General features: G+C 43.9%; 1 protein-coding gene across 1 annotated transcript; it reads left to right on the plus strand.

The window, feature by feature from the left end:
- Window positions 1–2,820: 2,820 nt before the first annotated feature.
- Window positions 2,821–6,178, plus strand: LOC109888722 (carbohydrate sulfotransferase 1-like). The gene is made up of 2 exons (XM_020479895.2): window positions 2,821–3,243; window positions 4,395–6,178. The coding sequence occupies exon 2, from the start codon at window positions 4,428–4,430 to the stop codon at window positions 5,718–5,720; it is 1,293 nt and encodes a 430-aa protein (XP_020335484.1). The 5' UTR covers window positions 2,821–3,243; window positions 4,395–4,427; the 3' UTR covers window positions 5,721–6,178.
- The last annotated feature ends 16,251 nt before the right edge of the window (window positions 6,179–22,429 follow it).

Consider the following 22,429-nt stretch of genomic DNA (forward strand, 5'->3'; position numbering starts at 1 on the left):
ATTAGCTCATTGTTACGGATGTATCAAAATAAATGTCACTAGAAAACAGCGTAATAAACTAATGCAAATGCAGCTAATTTGCTGTTATTTTGGCTGCATTTTTTTGACGTGACTATAAGTTAGCCATAGTTGGCTAACTAGCAAGCAAGGGATAAGAATGTTGCCAGCCAGTATGGCAATGGAACATTTAGAACGAACGACTGGGTCGCGTCCATAGATACAGAACAAAAAGATGGAACGACTGGGTCGAGTCTCTGGCAAACGAACCGATAGAACGAACGATCAGTCGGCTTGGGGAACCACGCTAGATTTGTGTTCGGGACTATATCTTTTGGTATGATGAAATAGTATGAATACATTCATCAAAATAAAGCTTTTAATTCAAATATGTCTGTCATTATTGGTAACCCGCTGGATAAAAGTGATAATGCCCTCGAAGCCGGTGTTTGGAGAATATATTGCCATGGTATGCCGGACCTCGACTTTGTGTCGGTCCTAACAACACCCATGCCAATATATCCAACAAACACGGGCTTCTCTGACTTTATCATTTAAATATACAGTGCATTTGGAAAGTAGTTCTAAAGTTCTAAAACTGATTTAAAAATTTTAAACAATTATCATCAATCTACACACAATACCCCATAATGACAAAGCGAACACATATGTATTAAATGTATGTATTAAAAATAAAAAACAGAAATACCTGATTTACATAATTATTCAGAGCCTTTGCTATGAGACTCGAAATTGAGCTCAGGTGCATCCTGCCTGTTCCCATTAATCATCCTTGAGATGTTTCTACAACTTGATTGGAGTCCGCCTGTGGTAAATTCAATTGATTGGACATGATTTGGAAAGGCACACATCTGTCTAGATAAAGTCTCACAGTTGACAGTGTATGTCAGAGGCAAAACCAAGTCAGGAGGTCGAAGGAATTGTCTGTAGAGCTCAGAGACAGGATTTTCGAGGCACAGATCTGGAAAACACAGTGGCCTCCATCTTTCTTAAATGTAAGAATTTTGGAAGGATCAAAACTCTACCTAGAGCTGGCCGCCTGGCCAAACTGAGCAATCAGTGGAGAAGAGCCTTGGTCAGGGAGGTGACCGAGAACCCGATGGTCACTCTGAAATAGTTTCAGAGTTATTCTGTGTAAATGGGAGAACCTTCCAGAAGGACAACCATCTCTCCAGCACTCCACCAATCAGGCCTTTATGGTAGAGGGGCCAGACGGAAGACACTGCTCAGCAAAAGGCACATGACAGCCTGCTTGGGCTTTGCTAAAAGACACCTAAAGGACTCTGACCACGAGAAACATGATTATCTGGTCTGATGATTGAACTCTTTGGCCAGAATACCGAGCATCACGTCTGGAGGAAACCTGGCACCATCCCTACAGTGAAGCATGGTGGTGGCAATATCATGCTGTGGGGATATATTCCAGTAACGGGGACTGGGAGACTAGTCAGGATCGAGGGAAAGAGGAATGGAGCAAAGTACAGAGAGATATTTGATGAAAACCTGCTCCAGAGCGCTCAGGACCTCAGAATAGGGTGAAGATTTACCTTCCAACAGGGCCATGACCATAAGCACACAGCCAAGACAAGGCAGGAGTGGTTTTGGGACAAGTATCTGAATGTCCTTGAGTACCCAGCCAAAGCCCAGACTTGAACCTGATCGAACATCTCTGGAGAGACCTGAAAATAGCTGTGCAGCGACGCTCCCAATCCAACCATACAGAGCTTGAGATGATCTGCAGAGAATGGGAGAAACTCCCCAAATACAGGTGTGCCAAGCTTGTAGCGTCATACCCAAGAAGCCTCATGGCTGTAAATGCTGCCATCGGTGCTTCAACAAAGTACTGTGTACTGAAAGGGTCTGAATACTTATGTAAATGTAATGTTTCCAGTTTTTTTTAAACAAATTTGCTAAAATGTATAAATGACTGTTTTTGCTTTGTAATTATGGGGCAGTATGTGTAGATTGATGAGGGGGAAAAAACGATTTAAACAATTTTAGAATAAGGCTTTAATGTAACAAAATGTTGAAAAAAATTCTCAATACTTTCTGAATGCACTGTATACCTTGAGATTGTCATTCAGTTGCCACTAAAGCAAAGGCCGTTGTTTGCTATCAGAGCAGTATGCTACATAATCAGATGTTCATATTTTGTAAGACACATGGGGAACTAGAAGAACAGAATATTCATTAATATCCAGCTGACTTAGATCCAGATCCAGCTGATTTAGATGGAAACAGGATTCTTCTTCTATCCCTTTCATACTGCTGCGTCATCCCCAGAATCCCCAGTGTGACAATGGACATTGAAAATGTAATATTCAGTCCCTGCTATATAAGACGTCATTTACTTTCTTTCTCTCTGTCTCTCTCTAGTACAGGCTCTCTCTCACGTATTCTCTCTCTTTTATGCTAGACCTAATCGATGCCTTGCATATGCCCTGTCTTCATACTGATTGTACATCTCAGTATTTAACAAATATATTAGAACATAGTTTCAAATAGCCAAGTATTTTATAGGAAATTATTTAAATATAACTTTAAATACTTAAAAGTATTTGAAAATAGTACTCAAATGCAATATAAAATAAGTATTTTAAATACAAATATGTATGCATTTGAAGCAAGATCTGCTGACCTCCAACTCCTCCATGTGTATGTGTCTAAATCGTAATTTAGGCTGTATTCTGTTTTTAAAAATAGTATTATTATTATTCGTGACCAAGTCGTGTGCTTTGCCAGGGGCTGTGGGTAGGAGGGGAGATGTAGGGGAGGTTTGGGGTAGTCCAGAACGGGCTCTGGTTGGCACACCTCACACAAAGCCACACCACCAAGCCATAGCCTAGGCTACAACACGCACATTAGTCAAGGCAATCTGGAATATACGGCGGCGGGCTTTGCGAAGGCTGCGGTTGCAGCATCCTTCTCGAATCTATTTTACCCTGTTGGAGTTCAATTGTCTTATTCTGCCTGGCGCTTCGACTAATTTCTCTTATCATGATATTTTCCTTATTTAACACTGACTGATTGTGACTCTTCTATCTGCGAGAACAGTTTCTCTCGATGTGCTACTCAGATGTACGGGGGAAGAAGCCAGGGAAGCTGCCCTTCAAGAATGTTTAGTCCTAAAATACCAGATTTTTGTGACGACATTTGAAACCGTTGCATTGCTTTTCTATGGTGTTTTTCACGAGCACCTGCCTTTGCCCACTATGAATTTATGAGGTAAGAAAGTAGCTTATTGGATGCTTTGAGGTTGATCTCTTTTATTTTTGTTTAAACTGTGTTTTGTGTGTAGGCTCTTAAGAATAACATGACCGTTATTTCGTTATTTAAAAACATAAAAAGTATTATTGAGGCCATGCCTAGACGTCTTGCCCATTTGTGTAGGCTAATCATCTTTGAATGAAAGCGTATTCTGTTGCACTGCGGTAAATCACATCTCGGCGCTGTCGTCAATTGTTCGCTGTCACATCTATCCTGTGACTTGGCGTTGCGCGAGAAATTACTTTTCCACAGGTGCCGCCAGCCTTTTATCACAGTGTATTTGCATTAGACCGTATGATATCACTGAATTCCTACACCTATATAATAGGTATATAGCGTTTAATTATATTGGAAAATAAAACACTAAACATTTACAGAGTAAAAATAAATGTTTATTTTGGACACATTTAGACGTATGGGTTGTGTGCCACCAGTATTGACCAACAACTTCTTAGCTACGTTTATTGGTAATTTAGATCAATTCATTTTTAAGCTAAAAACCATCGTTCTTATCTGTGGAGTATAGGGATTAGAGATAGTCGTCGACTAAGAGCTTACAGTATAAATAGCACATGATTGTATTAGGCCTACTGCCGTTCGAGATCTGAAGATGGCGAAGTTCTTTCAGGTGGAATCTACATCAAATATGACCATTATGTAAATTAGAATCTACATTGTGGAATCTTAGACCCTAGGCATCCTAGAGTCTTTGAAGTTAGTTGTAAAGCTGTCTGAATGCATAAACTGTAATTTGGGGTTGCCTGCTGCTTAAAAGGACAGAAAGGCTATGGAACATAACACAAATAACAACAAAACATCCAACTTGGGTTTGATTTATGTATTTGACAGTATTATATGAAGGTAAACTCCTTTATTACAGTTCTACAAAACAACAATTAGAATTCGTTTTGTAAGGTCACCACAGTAACTGTCTAGGAAGAACATCTATGGGATTCAAAACGCTAACGTTTTTTATTTTGTAGTGAGCCTGTATATAATGTAAGCTGTTTTGCTGCTCCTTTCTGTCTATGTGTGGGTATTCTATACAGCACGAATAATCGTTCTAAAAGTATTATCCTATTATTTATTATTTATTTTTGCTCCAACAGGATCTGAACAGACTGTATCATCTATCTAAATGAATGAATTCAGCCATGCAATGTTCCTGGAAGGCTGTGATTCTGCTAGCCTTACTGTCCATAGCGATCCAGTACACAGCCATCAGGACGTTCACAGCCAAGCCATTCCAGATGTGTCCAGTGACAGCCTCAAACCCTCTGAACTGCGGCATGCTGTGGCAGGATGCGGTGGACTCGTCCTTTGACCAGCGGATCTGTGACGACTTCCTTTACTTCACCTCCAACGTCTCCAGGAAGACCCACGTTCTCATCCTGGCCACGACCCGCAGCGGCAGCTCCTTCGTGGGTCAGCTGTTCAACCAGCACCAGGATGTGTTTTATCTGTTTGAGCCGCTCTACCACGTCCAGACCACCTTGCTCCCCCGCCTGTCCCACAGCAGGACGGCAGGCGACACCAGGGTGATGCTGGGGGCCAGCAGGGACCTGCTCCGGAGCCTCTACGACTGTGACCTTTACTTCCTGGAGAGCTACATCAAACCCCAGCCGGCCAATCACAGCACAGACAAGCTGTTCCGGAGGGGAGCAAGTAAGGCTCTGTGCTCCCTGCCCGTCTGCGACGCCTTTAGTCCTGGAGAGTTGAACATTGATGAAGGAGAGTGTGTCAGGAGGTGTGGCGGTCTCAACATGACGCTGGCGTCGGACACCTGCCGTGAGAGGCGCCATGTGGCCATCAAGACGGTGAGGATACCGGAGGTGAGTGACCTCAGAGCTCTGGTGGAGGACCCTAGGCTCAACCTCAAGGTGATCCAGCTGGTCAGGGACCCCCGAGGGATCCTGGCCTCCCGCATCGAGACCTTCAGGGACACCTATAGACTCTGGAGGATCTGGAGGGCCACTGGGAGGAGGCCCTACAACCTGGACCTCACCCAGCTCACCATGGTCTGTGAGGACTTCCTGGGTTCTGTGACAACGGGCCTTAGCAGGCCCCCCTGGCTCAAAGGGAGGTACATGTTGGTCAGGTATGAGGACCTGGCCAGGAACCCTCTCCAGAAGACCAAGGAGATCTATGAATACCTGGGTCTTATCATGGACAAGAACGTAGGCGAATGGATCCAGAACAACACCAGGGGAAGCAACGATCTGTCCGCCAAGCATAAATACGGCACTGTTCGGGACTCAGCTGCCAATGCGGAAAGCTGGAGGCTCAAATTGTCTTATGACATGGTTGATTACACACAGACTGTGTGTCAGCAAGTTCTACAGGAGCTTGGTTATAAGACTGTCAGTTCCCCTGAGGAGCTGAAAAATCTGTCTCTGACTCTCATCGAGGACAAAACTTTTTTACCTTTTTTGTAGCAAAGCAAGGTCTATCATGACAACTATTTTTGATATATTTATATTGTTGCCTTAATTTCTTCTCAGATTTGCACTAAACCTCAGAAACCTTGAAGACTCCTGTGGTAAGATTCAAGTCAAGACATTCAGAAGAGCACAAAAAACACAATGTAGGAATGCTCTTTGGGGATATCAGTATCAATGTTTTAGCGATATCGAAGAGACATTAAGTAATGTTAGGTTAATTGACATGAACAAACTTATAGTAAAGCACCATCCTACTTAAGATCCCTGAATGCTGGCTGTTGCATTGACAAAAGCGAATGTTGATATTTGTACATCAAGGAAACTGGACCTACCTTACAACATTGTTAGGGAATGTACCTAATCATACCTTACTGATAAATGCTGATGTGTGTGTGTGTAGGCATATGATAACAACCATGCAATAAAAATGTGAATGTTGAGGTCAACCTTAATTGTGTTGTTTACATTTTATTGAGGGTTTAGAGTAAGAATCAGGGAGTAGCCCTTTAATCATGTTATTATAGTTTAACTGAGGGTTGTCAACACACAATCACCAAAGTGCAGGACACCAGTGATTTGACAATGAATGCATCCCAAATGGCATCCTATTCCCTATATAGTACACTACTATTGACCAAGGAATTCCTAGTCGATGGTAAAACATTTCTGTAAAAGACCCAATAAAAAAGCCTTGTGTTCTCATTTTTTTTTTTATTCGTCTCAGGCTGTTGGCGGTAGGTGCACCTGATTCAGCAGCCCTGAGCACCGGGTAGGCAAACTGTTGCCATTGTTAACCATTTCATGTGTTTTCAAGTACACTATAGACCTACCGCTGGCCAATCGGATGACTCAGATTACCGTGTCTGCAGTAACAAAGCAGGCATAAAAGAAAGCTACAGCAAAGTTGTAGCTGTGAGATTTCAAAACATTTGAAACAATGACTAGGGAGAGACTGTCAACGAACACAGCAAAGAGCTGCTGTTTTGATGAGTGAGTTCATGTTTATGTCCTTACTCAGCACTGTCAACACTTTGTATTCAACACTTTTAGAAGCCTTAAAATGAGCATTCTTCCTATTTCCACTCAGCGCTACAACAAGCACTGCAGCAGTAATGAATTAGTAGGAACGTGTATTCGATAGGCTTGTGTTGTTATTATTCTTGAGTCTTTTTTAATATCAAGGAATATTTCACTTTCTCTGTTCATAGGAGTAACAACATGAATTTGTGCATGAGGTAGAAATAATGCTGTGCGTCTCGAGTTTTCGCCATCAGCTGGAAGACGGTGTCCCCTTTTTGGTCAGTGTCAGTGGAGGAAAGAGAGAGTGGAGGGATGTTGAGAAGCGGACCCTCAGTTTGCTGCTCTCGCCCTCTGCTGAGACTGACCATCAGATGCAGGCACCATCAGCCCAGTAAAATACAAATAAAAAGTTAATTATAGCTCACTCAGCTGTGGCTCACAAGTAATACAACAACGGATCTATTACGGGTGTGATCATATAAATATAATATAATTTAAATATAATTTTAAAAATGTCCTGAACAACAATGGCATTGGCATTGGCAGGGCAATTCAAGCAAAGCTAATATGCTGTGATAATGTAATGGGCCTATCTATAGCTTACTGCATGAACCTAATTGCTACAGGTCTGTTTTTAATTGGTTAATGTTGCATAGGCTTACGTTTTTTAAGTCATGTTAAAATAAATTCTGAGCAGTAGATATCATCTTGCATTTTGACTCAGAAAGTGATCTTGAAAAAAGTTGGTGACTACTGTTTTCCCCGTAAACACTATCAATGTTTCCCTTTACTGGGGCAAGTGTGATCGAATCAACACAATATTACCCACTTTCAATGCAACATAACAACAACAAAAATGAACTCGAGATTTTGTTGTAGGCAGAATGCATCGGAGTACGATTCTGTGCCATTTACAATGAACTGGACTATGTTTACAGCATGAGCGGTCGTGAGTAGATGATTTGAGATCAAAGTGAGAGCTGTAGCCACTTGTGCAACTTTTGTTCATATATTTTGCTAGTTAGTGAGTTATAAGCCCAGTTATAGATAATTTGTAGTAGTCAGCAATAGGGGAGTGATTGCTTTCTACAAGAGCACAAAATGTACAGAGCTTTTTTTTGTCTTAAAGGGGCAGTATTGTATTTTGAGACAGGCTTGAATAAGCTATGTAGCCAATAGGCAGAGGCTGGCATAATTTTTCTGATTCTCTATAATAATTGTATGGGAATAATAATGCATTTTATTTTGTTAAGTGTTTTCTTGCATCAAACAACATTACAACATTTTCAGTCACCATGTCTGAAGCACAAGTGGATAAACATGTTGATGTCAAGCCCTGCATTGTTATTTTTTAAAGTCTCATGGATTGTAGGCCTTCATTGAACACCAGACATTGGCTACTACTGTGATAAAACAGCTATTAACATGTTCAAATGTTATGGGATGCATTTTCTCCATTGTTTTTTTAAAATGGTAGGCCAATCTAGGAGGCCCACATTATGATCAAATAGCCACAGTAGCTGTGGAGTAGAGACAGGAACAATCACCCACAAACACACAGTGAAACCCAGGCTACCTAAATATGGTTCCCAATCAGAGACAATGACTAACACCTGCCTCTGATTGAGAACCATATCAGGCCAGACATAGAAATAGACAAACAAGATATCCAACATAGAATGCCCACTCAGATCACACCCTGACCAACCAAAACATAGAAACATACAAAGCAAACTATGGTCAGGGTGTGACAATATCCCAAATTAATACAACCTTGACATAACAAAAAGTAAAGCAATGAGGCTGATGCAACAGATCAGAATGTTTATCTTAAAATGGTGATAAACGATTAGGCTATTTCTTCACAGTATAAACGCATCCATCCGCACAGGGCAGTAGGCAATGAACACGAATGTTCCAAAATGCAATTAGCGGAAAAACAACATTCTCAAAAGTGCACGTGAAATGCAAGCGGTTTCATATGACAGAGATGAAAAAAAAATCCTTCAGAAATTTAGAAAGAGGGGTGATCAAAAAAGACGCATCAACAAGTATAGGTTGTTAATGTGAGGATTGTGTCTTTCGCTAAATAATTAGAGGGAACATTGCTTCCATGGCTCTCAGCTCCGACGTAGGCTACAGTTGAGACAGACACATCCGGGATGCAACGGCGCGCATCCTCCTGATCGAATTCCAAGGCGCATATTGAAGATGTTAGAAGAACTGCCCACATGTACTTTCGTCAGCCAACAAGATGAGTAGGCCTAACGAACAGCAAGGACACTAGCCTATGTCAATCTACTATCCCCCAAAGTACAAATGTTGACCTATTCTATTGGTCAGCGTGTCCTTCTGTGCAGGAAACAAATATTACAAATATACTCTGTGATGCGATAGATCCCAAATGAATACAACCTCGACATAGCGGGAAAACACCGTTCTCAAAAGTGCACAAGCGGCATATGACAGAGATGAAAATATCCTTCAGAAATGTTAGAAAGCGGGAGGATCAGAAGACGCACCAACAAGTGCAAGGTGGTTGATGTTGCAGTGCGCGACAGGCACGGGTCTTTCTCTCCCGTTGGAATGAACAGTGACTCAAGTATGTCGACAGAATCAAGCATTTAGATATTAATAACGATCCTACATTATATTTGTTAAAAGTCTCATTAAAGTTTGGCTACATTTCCAGGCGCCTCCCTCATGTCAGCATCGGTCTGAACATGACAGGCAGTAGCCAATACGCATAGGCTATCACCTACACATGTACATTTATGGATATTTACATATACTTATGGTTTTCTTAACAGAGTAGCTACTGTTTTTCGGATTTTAAATACATTTAATTGACTATTTAATTCATTTGAATTGGCCTTGGTGCCCTAGCAGATTGGTTATTTGGTATTTTATTAGGATCCCCATTATTAACTGTTGCAAAAGCAGCAGCTACTCTTCCTGAGGTCCACACAAAACATGAAACATAATACAGAATGACATAATACAGAACATCATTAGACAAGAACAGCTCAAGGACAGAACTACATGCATTTTTAAAAAGGCACATGTAGCCTACATATCAATGCATACACACAAACTATCTAGGTCAAATAGGGGAGAGTTGTGCCGTGAGGTGTTGCTTTATCTGTTTTTTGAAACCAGGTTTGCTGTTTATTTGAGCAATATGAGATGGAAGGAAGTTCCATGCAATCTGGGCTCTATATAATACTGTATGTTTTCTTGAATTTGGGGACTATGAAAATAACCCTGGTGGCATGTCTGGTGGGATAAGTGTGTGTGTCAGAGCTGTGTGTAAATTGACTATGGAAACAATTAATGTTTCTTATAAAAAGAATAAGTGATGCAGTCAGTTTCTCCTCAACTCTTAGCCAAGAGAGACTGGCATGCATAGTATTTATATCAGCCCTCTAATTACAATTAAGAGCAAAACGTGCCGCTCTGTTCTGGGCCAGCTGCAGCTTAACTAGGTCTTTCCTTGCAGCACTGGACCACACGACTGGACAATAATCAAGATTAGACAAAAAATAGAACCTGCAGAACCTGCTTTTTGGAGTGTGGTGTCAAAAAAGCACAGCATCTCTTTATTACGGCTAGACCTTTCCCCATCTTTGCAACCATTGAATCTATATGTTGACCATGACAGTTTACAATCTAAGGTAACGCCAAGTAATTTAGTCTCCTCAACTTGTTCAACATCCACACCATTCATTACCAGATTCATCTGAGGTCTAGCACTTAAGGAATGATTTGTACCAAATACAATGCTCTTAGTTTTAGAGATGTTCAGGACCAGTTTATTACTGGCCACCCATTCCAAAACAGACCAACTCTTTGTTAAGAGTTTCAGTGACTTCATTAGCTGTGGTTGCTGATGCGTATATGGTTGAATCATCAGCATACATGGACATACATTCTTTGTTTAATTCCAATGGCAGGTCATTGATAAAAATAGAAAAGAGTAGAGGGCCTAGAGAGATGCCCTGCGGTACTCCACACTTCACATGTTTGACATTAGAGAAGCTTCTATTAAAGAAAACCCTTTGAGTTATATTAGATAGATAGCTCTGAATCCACAATATGGCAGAGGTTGAAAAGCTATAGCACTTAAGTTTTTTCAACAACAGGTTATGGTCAATAAAATCAAAGGCTGCACGGAAATCTAACAGTACAGCTCCCACAATCTTCTTATTATCAATTTCTTTCAACCGATCATCAGTCATTTGTGTCAGTACAGTACATGTTGAGTGCCCTTCTCTATAAGCATGCTGAAAGTATGTTGTTAATTTGTTTACAGAGAAATAGCATTGTATTTGGTCAAACACAATTTTTTCCAACAGTTTGCTAAGAGCTGGCAGCAAGCTTATAGGTCTGCTGTTAGAACCAGTAAAAGCTGCTTTACCACTCTTGGGAAACGGAATTACTTTGGCTTCCCTCCAGGTTTGAGGACAAAGACTTTCCTCTAGGCTCAGATTAAAAATATGACAGATAGGAGTGGCTATAGAGTCAGCCACCATCCTCAGTAGTTTTCCATCTAAGTTGTCAATGCCAGGTTTGCCATTATTGATCTTTAACAATAATTTTTACACCTCTCCCACACTAACTTTACAAAATTCAAAATGCACTGCTTTTCTTTCATTATTCGTTTATTTTTTATTTTTTATAGATTCATATAATTGCTCACTGTTTGTCACGGGCATTTCCTGCCTAAGTTTGCCCACTTTGCCAATTAAATAATCATTAAAATAATTGCCAACATCAAATGGTTTTGTGATGAATAAGCCATCTGATTCAATGGGCATGGCAGATTGGGCACCTCTTGAAGGCCAATGGCCTTGCCCCTAAAATCACGAAATTCCAGGCTTGGCCCATAGGGTTCTGGTCAAAAGTAGTGCGCTATTTAGGGAATAGGGTACCATTAAGGACAGAGACTGGAGACTGGAGTTTGCCTGGATTGACCAAATGTCAGCTAGGTGTTGGAATTGTTTAATTATACTTCCAGGTCATCTATTGACGATGTGGAGCAGGCAGGCAATAGGAGACAGCTGCTGTTGCTGATTTGTCTCAGGAAGCACTAAGTAAGAATTAAACTAGCTGCTGTCTTCACAACATTGTCAGGCTAGTGGGTGTTATGGTTTCTGGAAGGAATAGAATAGATATATATATATTTTTTTTTAATCTACAGAAATGTATAATTTTGCTGTCACAATAACGTGAGGAAGGCCCTTGTTAATGCTTTGCATAAAACAGTGACAGTGATAAGGACAGGCAGGGAACTGACCTTTCCCAACCTCCGTTGAATATTCTCTGAAATATTAAGGGGGTGTCATTCATAAAGTTGAGTTCTTTACTCCTCAAAGAAACTGTTTATAAGGTTGCTGGTCTGGGAACAGATTATGTCTGTGCAGAGTGCCTGAATTTGAAAGACCCCTTCTACTTTGAAATGAACACACATTATCAGACCACTCCAACATGTATTGCTTTTTCATCTATAAACAAGTGTGCTGAGGCAGCAATCCACAGCCCTGTGGTCACTCTATCATTCTATCAAGACAATATACTGTATAGCCCGAGTTCAGATATATTTATGCTGGCTATTTACTGATATGTTGTGTGCAGCACAACAGACAGAGGTAATTTTCCAATATCCATACTAGCTACAAATACATTTACATTTGAGTCATTTAGCAGATGCTCTTATTCAGAGCCACTTACAGTTAGTGCATTTATCTTAAGGTAGATAGGTAAGACAACTACATATCACAGTCATAAGTACAACTTTTCCTCAATAAAGCAGTCAGCGCTAGTAAAAAAATGACACGCACAAGTGTTAGTGCAAGAAAGGCAACGGTAGGGTGTTAGTTTGTATTTTTTCTTCTTAGAATGCAAAGCAAATAAACTGCCTTATTCTCAGTAGTATGCTTTCGTGGGTTTAAAACGTTGATTGAGTATTATTTGAACAAATCTTATTGATAGGGGATAGTGACTCAATTCCTTTCAATTTTGCTGTAATAACTCAGAATTGTCAACATCCCAATCTTGCCAATACTAAAGTAATTACTTTGGGACTGTCGTGATGAGCACGCACATGGCAAATCAGATTACCATTCTGCCACAGTGAAAAGCCCTCAGGATCCCATCCATCCATTCTCTCTAACCTTTTTTTGTCGTTGTTGAAATGTCTCTAATCATCTGTGTATATTCCTGCCAAACCACCAAGAGGTTGAGAATGAGAAAGAGCGAGAGAAAGAGAGGGTGAGAGAGAATGAGCTAGAGGGAGAGAGAGAGGAAGAGAGAGAGAAAGAGAGAGCTGTACTACAGTATGAATGGAGGAGAACAATCTGTACTCACAATGATTGCATTACAGTTATTTGCAGGTTGACAGCGATACAGTTCTGTTCTTTCCTTAGTTTAGTACCTCTGTTCAACTCTGCAAGTAAATGAGATGCCCAAAAAGAGCAAAGCCTACCCTAGCTGGCTGGTACAGTAGTCATGGGCAAAGATTGCTGATACTTTAACAAAAGCTTCTGTATGAAGTAACAATGGTCTTTTATACCACTGGTCTTTTATATATTTTAAAACTGTAAAGGGATCTCAAACCAAGGCTTACTTACACGTCCCTAAACTGTAAAGGGATCTCAAACCAAGGCTTACTTACACGTCCCTAAACTGTAAAGGGATCTCAAACTAAGGTGTACTTTAAAGTAAAACTTTAGTAGTTGTTTGGGGGGTATCTTTACTTTATTATAACTTTTACTTCACAACATTCCCAAAGAAAATAATGCATGTTTTTACTCCTTGCATGTTCCCTGACACCCAAAAGGGGTGCCTAATAATAAAGACATAATTTAACAGTAAAAACGAATGACCTTTTAATATGGCATGAACACAATCAGTCATGATGCTTTCATTTTATTGTCAAACAAATCACCTCAGAAAGTAGGCTACCTGTGCGCATGTTGTCCACTCTAAAATAATCCAAACAGTGCAATGTGTGTACAATCACACCTTTGATGAATGGAAAAACACATCAGTTACAAAACACCCAAAACGTGTGCCTAATGACATTTGATGAATGCCATTGATGAGGCTTACATTAATTGAAGTAGCTCCCTGACAAATTTACCTTTTTTTTGTAGCCTAAAAAAGTCGGGACACCTGAAATGGGACTGAAACTGTGGTGGTCACCCTAACACACACAGTCAATGTATTACACTGGGCTACAGTCACGGGGAAAAAAGTCCCTATACTTTCAGTGCATTTTTCTGAAAAAGGTGTGTAAACTGCGTTTAGTTGCGTTTACCCTGCACTAGTCCTACACCACTGCCAGTAACCTACCCTCTCAGCTGAGGCAATTTTACACACATGAACAACGCAGAACAGGTAGACTACATTCAGTATAATACACGAGTTGAACCAAAACATGTTTACACCCTAGTTGTCCATAATTCCTGAGTTGAGTCTTCACAGATCATGTGACATTAAACACTACCTTTCTTTCCTTACATTAATGACAGTGTTATTTGTAATTATTAAGCATTCAACAATTGAATTAGAACATTGAACTTAAACCCTGAACGATTCCTAGATCTTGGAGATCCTGGAAAATGCACTGTATGTCACACCCTGATCTGTTTCACCTGTCTTTTGATTGTCTCCTATCCCCCACCAGGTGTCTCCCATTACCTCATGTGTATTTATACCTGCGTATTCTGGTTGTCTGTTGCCAGTTCGTCTTGTCCCGTCAAGTCTTACCAGTGTGTTCCTAGTCTCCCCATTTCTGACCTTTCTGCCTGTCCTGACACTGATCCTGCCTGCAGTCCTGTACCTGCCTGACTCTGAGTTGGACTACGAGTATTTGCCTGCCTTGACCTACCGATTGCCTACCCCTTGTACTGTAATAAACTCAGAGACGTGTACTAGCCACCTCCTGTGTCTGCATCTGGGTCTTAGCCTGAACCGTGACAGTACGAACTGGCCATGACTGATCCAGCAGACTCGGACCAGCTCTGCAATGCTGTCTCCTCCCAAGGAGTCACCATTGGAAGACACAAGGAGTTACTGCAAAGCCTAATGGAGGGACTCAATACCCTGGCAGAAAGCCAAGACTACGCATTCAATACATTGCTGGAGCAATTCCACGGGTTCCCAACTAGGCAGCAAGCCACATCAGTGATCCCAAAGACTCTCAGCAACCTCGCCACCAGCGGCGCTTCTTCTCAGTCTACCCCGGTGTCCCGAGGATCTTGCTTACCTCCTCCAGAGTGCTATGCTGGAGATTCTGGAACTGGGTCTGGGTCTTAGCCTGAGCCGTGACAGTACGAACTGGCCATGACTGATCCAGCAAACTCGAACCAGCTCTGCAATGCTCCCTCATCTTCGAGCTGCAGCATTCTTCATTACCCTCGGACTGCTCGAAGACAGCGTACCTGGTAACGCTGATCTCCGGGAGGGCACATCACAGCCGCAGAGTGACTGGAACCTGGAAGCCCTGTTCGACACCTTCCGTCACGGATTATCGGAGGTGATTAAAGATGAGCTCGCAGCCCATGGAACTCGTCTCCCTCATAGCCTTGACCATTCGGATCGATGGGCGGCTACGGGAACGTAGGAGGGAGAGGGGGTCTGTTCCCTGTCGCCCTCGCTCGTCCTCTAATTCCACATCGCCTCCAAGGAATCCCTGATGTCTACATTTCCAAGAGAATCCGGTGTCACCCGAGTTCCCTCGGAAATCACAGAGGGCTGTTGACTCGCCTCATCCGGAGCCCATGCAACTGGGCAGAGCTAGATTGTCTCCTGCTGAGTGTTTACGCAGACTGAACACCAAAAGCTGTCTGTATTGTGGAGCTACGGGACATTTCTTATCTACCTGCCCATTACAAGACCAGGCTCATCAGTAGGTACGAGTACACTGGTGAGCCATACTGGGAGATTCCAATCTCTCACTACTCGTAACCCCCTCTATGCTACCCTGTTGTGGGGAGACCAGTCCAAATCCATCTGAATGCTCATTGACTCTGGGGCTGACGAGAACTTTATGGACACTACCCTGGTGTCTCCAGCCAACCCCTTTCCACCCCGATGGATAGCAGAGCGCTGGATTGGCACTCTATTGGCAGAGTTGCCCACAATATGGTTCCCATCAGCCTGCGAGTGTCAGGCAACCACAGTGAGTCTATGCAGTTTCTGCTCCTGGAGTCTCCTCATATACCCATGGTTTTGGGGTTCTCATGGCTCCAGAGGCACAACCCCTTAATTGACTGGACCACGGATTCCATCACGGGTTGGAGTACGTTTTTCCACACACATTGTCTGAAGTCGGCGCAGCCTGCCCCGGGATGTCTCCCTGCGGGTTTGGGTAAAGCCTCAGATCTCTCCACCGTTCCCACAGAGTACCAGGACTTACGTGAGGTTTTCACCTCTGCCCGCACCACATTTCTTCCTCCGCGTCGGCCCTTTATTCCCTGTCAGGTCAGGAGCAGGGTTCTTTTTGTGGAGAAGAAGGACAAGACCCTGCATCCGCGTATCGACTACCGGGATCTTAATGACATTATGGTTAAAAAACATTACCCGCTACCACTCATCTTTCAAGCCATCTCTAGGGGGCGGTCATCTTCTCCAAGTTGCACCTTCGGACCGTCTATCATCTGATTCGGATACAGGAAGAAGACGAGTGGAAGACCGCCTTTAACACGGCTAGCGGGCACCTGGTGATGCCGTTTGGACTGACCAATGCTCCCACAGTGTTCCAGGACCTGGTCAATGATGTGCTCCGTGACATATTGAACCAATTTGTGTTTGTCAACCTCAACGACATCCTCATTTATTCTCGGGTCAGCTCAAAAGCACGTCCTCCATGTCCGACAGGTCCTCCAGCATCTCCTGGAGAACCAGCTTTTCGTGAATGCGGAGAAATGTGAGTTTCATCACTCCACCATCTCCTTCCTTGGATACGTCATCACTGCAGGGCATATTCAGATGGACCCTGACAAGGTGAGAGCGGTGGTGGATTGACCTCAACCCACATCCAGAGTGTAGCTGCAACGTATCCTAAGGTTGGCTAATTTCTACCGTCATTTTCACCCAGGGTTACAGCACCCTTGCTTCCCCCCTCTCTGCACTCTCCTCTCCCAAGGTTCCGTTCATATGGTCTCTCGCAATTAAGATGGCGTTGGAATGGAGGCATTGGTTAGAAATTCTTGGTGTGGATGGACCATAAGAACCTGGAATATCTCTGCACTGCCCAGTGTCTCAACTGCAGCGCCTCAACTCAACTCCAGGGAGGTGAGATGGGCCCTGTTATTCACTCGTTTCCATTTTACTATCTCCTACCGCCCGGGGTCCAAGAATGTGAAGCCTGACGCACTCTCATGTCTGTAAAGCCCCACTACTACATCATCAGACCCTGACACCATCCTCCCTACTTCCTGTTTAGCGGCTGCCATCATCTTGAGAATAGACAGTCTGGTCCACAAGGCACAGTGTTCTCACTGTGGGGGGGGGGGGGGCTCTGCCCATTCTCCAGTCCTGGAATGGGTACATTCCTCGAGACTCACCTGTCATCCTGGCTCCAGTCGGACTAAACATTTTTTGTGGCCACTATGGTTACTGTCGTCTCCACATGTGTTGCTGTCTGCACTGTGTGTGTGCCTCCTTCAACCAGGATGACAGGTGAGTCTCGAGGAATGTGGAGACACCAGGGTAGTGTCCATAAAGTTCTCGTCAGCCCCAGAGTCAATGAGCATTCAGATGGATTTGGACTGGTCTCCCCACAACAGGGTAGCATAGAGGGGGTTACGAGTAGTGAGAGATTGGAATCTCCCAGGGGCGGTGAAGAACAGGGAGTGGTTGAAGGAGGCCAGCCGGAGCTTGCCGCGGATTCTTGTTTTGCACACACACAGTGCAGACAGCAACACATGTGGAGACGACAGTAACCATAGTGGCCACAAAAAATGTTTAGTCCGACTGGAGCCAGGATGACAGGTGAGTCTCGAGGAATGTACCCATTCCAGGACTGGAGAATGGGCAGAGCCCCCCCCCCGCCAGTGGGGAGGCCAGTGGTCTCCCCACTGGCCTCCTTCAACCACTCCCTGTTCTTCACCGCCCCTGGGAGATTCCAATCTCTCACTACTCGTAACCCCCTCTATGCTACCCTGTTGTGGGGAGACCAGTCCAAATCCATCTGAATGCTCATTGACTCTGGGGCTGACGAGAACTTTATGGACACTACCCTGGTGTCTCCACATTCCTCGAGACTCACCTGTCATCCTGGCTCCAGTCGGACTAAACATTTTTTGTGGCCACTATGGTTACTGTCGTCTCCACATGTGTTGCTGTCTGCACTGTGTGTGTGCAAAACAAGAATCCGCGGCAAGCTCCGGCTGGCCTCCTTCAACCACTCCCTGTTCTTCACCGCCCCTGGGAGATTCCAATCTCTCACTACTCGTAACCCCCTCTATGCTACCCTGTTGTGGGGAGACCAGTCCAAATCCATCTGAATGCTCATTGACTCTGGGGCTGACGAGAACTTTATGGACACTACCCTGGTGTCTCCAGCCAACCCCTTTCCACCCCGATGGATAGCAGAGCGCTGGATTGGCACTCTATTGGCAGAGTTGCCCACAATATGGTTCCCATCAGCCTGCGAGTGTCAGGCAACCACAGTGAGTCTATGCAGTTTCTGCTCCTGGAGTCTCCTCATATACCCATGGTTTTGGGGTTCTCATGGCTCCAGAGGCACAACCCCTTAATTGACTGGACCACGGATTCCATCACGGGTTGGAGTACGTTTTTCCACACACATTGTCTGAAGTCGGCGCAGCCTGCCCCGGGATGTCTCCCTGCGGGTTTGGGTAAAGCCTCAGATCTCTCCACCGTTCCCACAGAGTACCAGGACTTACGTGAGGTTTTCACCTCTGCCCGCACCACATTTCTTCCTCCGCGTCGGCCCTTTATTCCCTGTCAGGTCAGGAGCAGGGTTCTTTTTGTGGAGAAGAAGGACAAGACCCTGCATCCGCGTATCGACTACCGGGATCTTAATGACATTATGGTTAAAAAACATTACCCGCTACCACTCATCTTTCAAGCCATCTCTAGGGGGCGGTCATCTTCTCCAAGTTGCACCTTCGGACCGTCTATCATCTGATTCGGATACAGGAAGAAGACGAGTGGAAGACCGCCTTTAACACGGCTAGCGGGCACCTGGTGATGCCGTTTGGACTGACCAATGCTCCCACAGTGTTCCAGGACCTGGTCAATGATGTGCTCCGTGACATATTGAACCAATTTGTGTTTGTCAACCTCAACGACATCCTCATTTATTCTCGGGTCAGCTCAAAAGCACGTCCTCCATGTCCGACAGGTCCTCCAGCATCTCCTGGAGAACCAGCTTTTCGTGAATGCGGAGAAATGTGAGTTTCATCACTCCACCATCTCCTTCCTTGGATACGTCATCACTGCAGGGCATATTCAGATGGACCCTGACAAGGTGAGAGCGGTGGTGGATTGACCTCAACCCACATCCAGAGTGTAGCTGCAACGTATCCTAAGGTTGGCTAATTTCTACCGTCATTTTCACCCAGGGTTACAGCACCCTTGCTTCCCCCCTCTCTGCACTCTCCTCTCCCAAGGTTCCGTTCATATGGTCTCTCGCAATTAAGATGGCGTTGGAATGGAGGCATTGGTTAGAAATTCTTGGTGTGGATGGACCATAAGAACCTGGAATATCTCTGCACTGCCCAGTGTCTCAACTGCAGCGCCTCAACTCAACTCCAGGGAGGTGAGATGGGCCCTGTTATTCACTCGTTTCCATTTTACTATCTCCTACCGCCCGGGGTCCAAGAATGTGAAGCCTGACGCACTCTCATGTCTGTAAAGCCCCACTACTACATCATCAGACCCTGACACCATCCTCCCTACTTCCTGTTTAGCGGCTGCCATCATCTTGAGAATAGACAGTCTGGTCCACAAGGCACAGTGTTCTCACTGTGGGGGGGGGGGGGGCTCTGCCCATTCTCCAGTCCTGGAATGGGTACATTCCTCGAGACTCACCTGTCATCCTGGCTCCAGTCGGACTAAACATTTTTTGTGGCCACTATGGTTACTGTCGTCTCCACATGTGTTGCTGTCTGCACTGTGTGTGTGCAAAACAAGAATCCGCGGCAAGCTCCGGCTGGCCTCCTTCAACCACTCCCTGTTCTTCACCGCCCCTGGTCCCATATATCCTTGGACTTCGTCACGGGTTTCCCTCCATCAGACGGCAACACCACCATGGATATGTTTTCCAAAGCCACCCATTTTACGTCTCTTCCTAAGTTTCCCACAGCTAAGGAGACGGTCCAGCACATGGTGCAGCACGTCTTCCGGATCCATGGACTTCCGGTCGACATGGTCTCCGATCACGGTCCTCAGTTCTCATCCCGGTTCTAGAGGGTGTTCTGCACCATCATTGGGTTGTCGGCCAGCCTATCCTCTGGTTTTCATCCCCAGTCTAACGGCCAGTCGGAGCAAGCCAATCAGGACTTGGAGACGACTCTTCGTTGCCTCATCTCCCGCAATCCCACCACCTGGAGCCAGCAACTCGTGTGGGTGGAATAAGCCTGCAACACCCTTCCCTGTTCTGCTACTGGTCTCTCGCCTTTTCAGCCCCCGCTCTTCCCGGAGCAAGTGGCTAACATACCTTCTTCCAGATGTTCACCCGTCGCTGTACCTGGAAGAGAGCCCGCTCTTCTCAAGACCACCTCCAGGTTTCAACGACAGGCAAACCGCCACCGGACCCCTGCTCCCCGCTTCCGTCTTGGGCAGGGGTTTTGAGACTTTCTACTCGGGATCTGCCCCTTTGGGTGGATTCCTGCAAACTTTCCGCCCCATTTTATCAGTCCTTTCCCGATCTCTAAGGTTCTTAGTCCCTCTGCTGTTCACCTTCTGTTGCTCCGCACCCTCCATATACTTTCCACTCTCCATGTATCTAGAGTTAAACCTTTGTCTCCTGTTTCCTGATCCTGCCTGCCATCCTTTACCTGACTGACTCTGATTTGGATTACGAATATTTGCCTGCCTTGCCCAACAATTGCTTGCCCCTTGTACTGCAATAAACTCTGAGACTCGTACTATCCGCCTCCTGTGTCTGCATCTGGGTCTTAGCCTGAGCAGTGATACTGTAAGTGTAGCTTTGCCTATGTAACATTTAATTATGTCTTGCCGTGAACAGTTCTCATGGGCACACAAATCCTTAATAATGTAAGCCTATGCCATTGCAAAATCAAATCCTTCTAACCGAAAGAGTCAACTATAGGCCTACTGTCATTAATGTTGGATGGATTAGATGCGCATTGATGTCTAGCTATTGGCTAGTTGTCTAGTGATACCATCATCAGTTGATCCAGGAAAAAAAACAAATATTGATAGAAAATAAAAGCTAAATAAATGGTCTACATCTTTTAGCTATGGACGGCACAGAGAACACCAATACCCGAGCGCACCTGAAAAATAAAGCAATTTGCGCTCTAAACAGCTGACTGACAACAGCAAACAATGATAAATCAATGGATAAATCTAATGCACTGGAAGAGGCATAGGCTATGTTTTAAAAATAACTTAGGTCTAGGACCCTTTTTTCTCCACTTCCTGCCTAAATGACGTGCCCAAAGTAAACTGCCTGTAGCTCAGGCCCTGAAGCCAGTAGATGCATATAATTGGTATCATTGGAAAGAAAACACTTTGAGGTTTGTATAAATGTTAAAATGTTAATGTAGGAGAATATAACACAATAGATATGGTAGGAGAAAATCCAAAGAAAAACCAACCATAAGTTTTTCCTCTTAGAAAGGCAAGAGATAAATGAAAATTAGCTCCCTGGATGCAATTCCTATGGCTTTCTCAGGTTGTCAGCAGTCTATGTTCAAGGTTTCAGGCTTGTAACTTCAAAAACAAATAAGAAATAACAGTTTTAGTAGAGGGACAAAATGACACTACATGTTATAACTGGGACCCTTTGGATGACAAATCAGAGGAAGATTTCCAAAAAGTAATTTAATATTTTATCGTCATATGTATGAAACCTGTCGGTGGAAAAATATTTTGATGTGGGGCGCCGTCCTCAAACAATCGCATGGCATATTTTCGCTGTCATAGCTACTGTAAATTGGACAGTGCAGTTAGATTAACAAGAATTTAAGCTTTCAGCCCGAAATAAGACACTTATATGTACATAAATGTTTAATATCCATAATATTTATGATTATTTATTTGAATTGCGCGCCCTCCAGTTTCACCGGAAGTTGTCCCGCTAGCGGGACACCGATCCTTAAGGAGGGTGTATGGCATACAAGTGGGAAAAAATGAGCAGGTACAACAAAAATATCTATGTGTTCAGCCCTACTGAGTGGACAGCGCTGGACAGGGAGACGGTTTGTGCAGTCACGTAGAAATAAATGGTTTAAACCAGGGATCATCAACTAGATTCAGCCGCGGGTAGATTTATTTTCTTGAGCCGGTGGTCAAGGGGCCTAAACATAATTACGAATAATTTGTACACTGCAAATTAGACCGCAAGAAGCCCAAACAGAATTGTTTGACTAAAACATAATCATTTCAAACCTTGTTACATTTCTATATGATCACGTGTTTCTATTATATGTGGGGTTACTTGGGAACAGATTTCTTAAATT

Source organism: Oncorhynchus kisutch, linkage group LG4 (genome assembly GCF_002021735.2).
Source record: "Oncorhynchus kisutch isolate 150728-3 linkage group LG4, Okis_V2, whole genome shotgun sequence".
Classification (NCBI taxonomy): domain Eukaryota; kingdom Metazoa; phylum Chordata; class Actinopteri; order Salmoniformes; family Salmonidae; genus Oncorhynchus; species Oncorhynchus kisutch.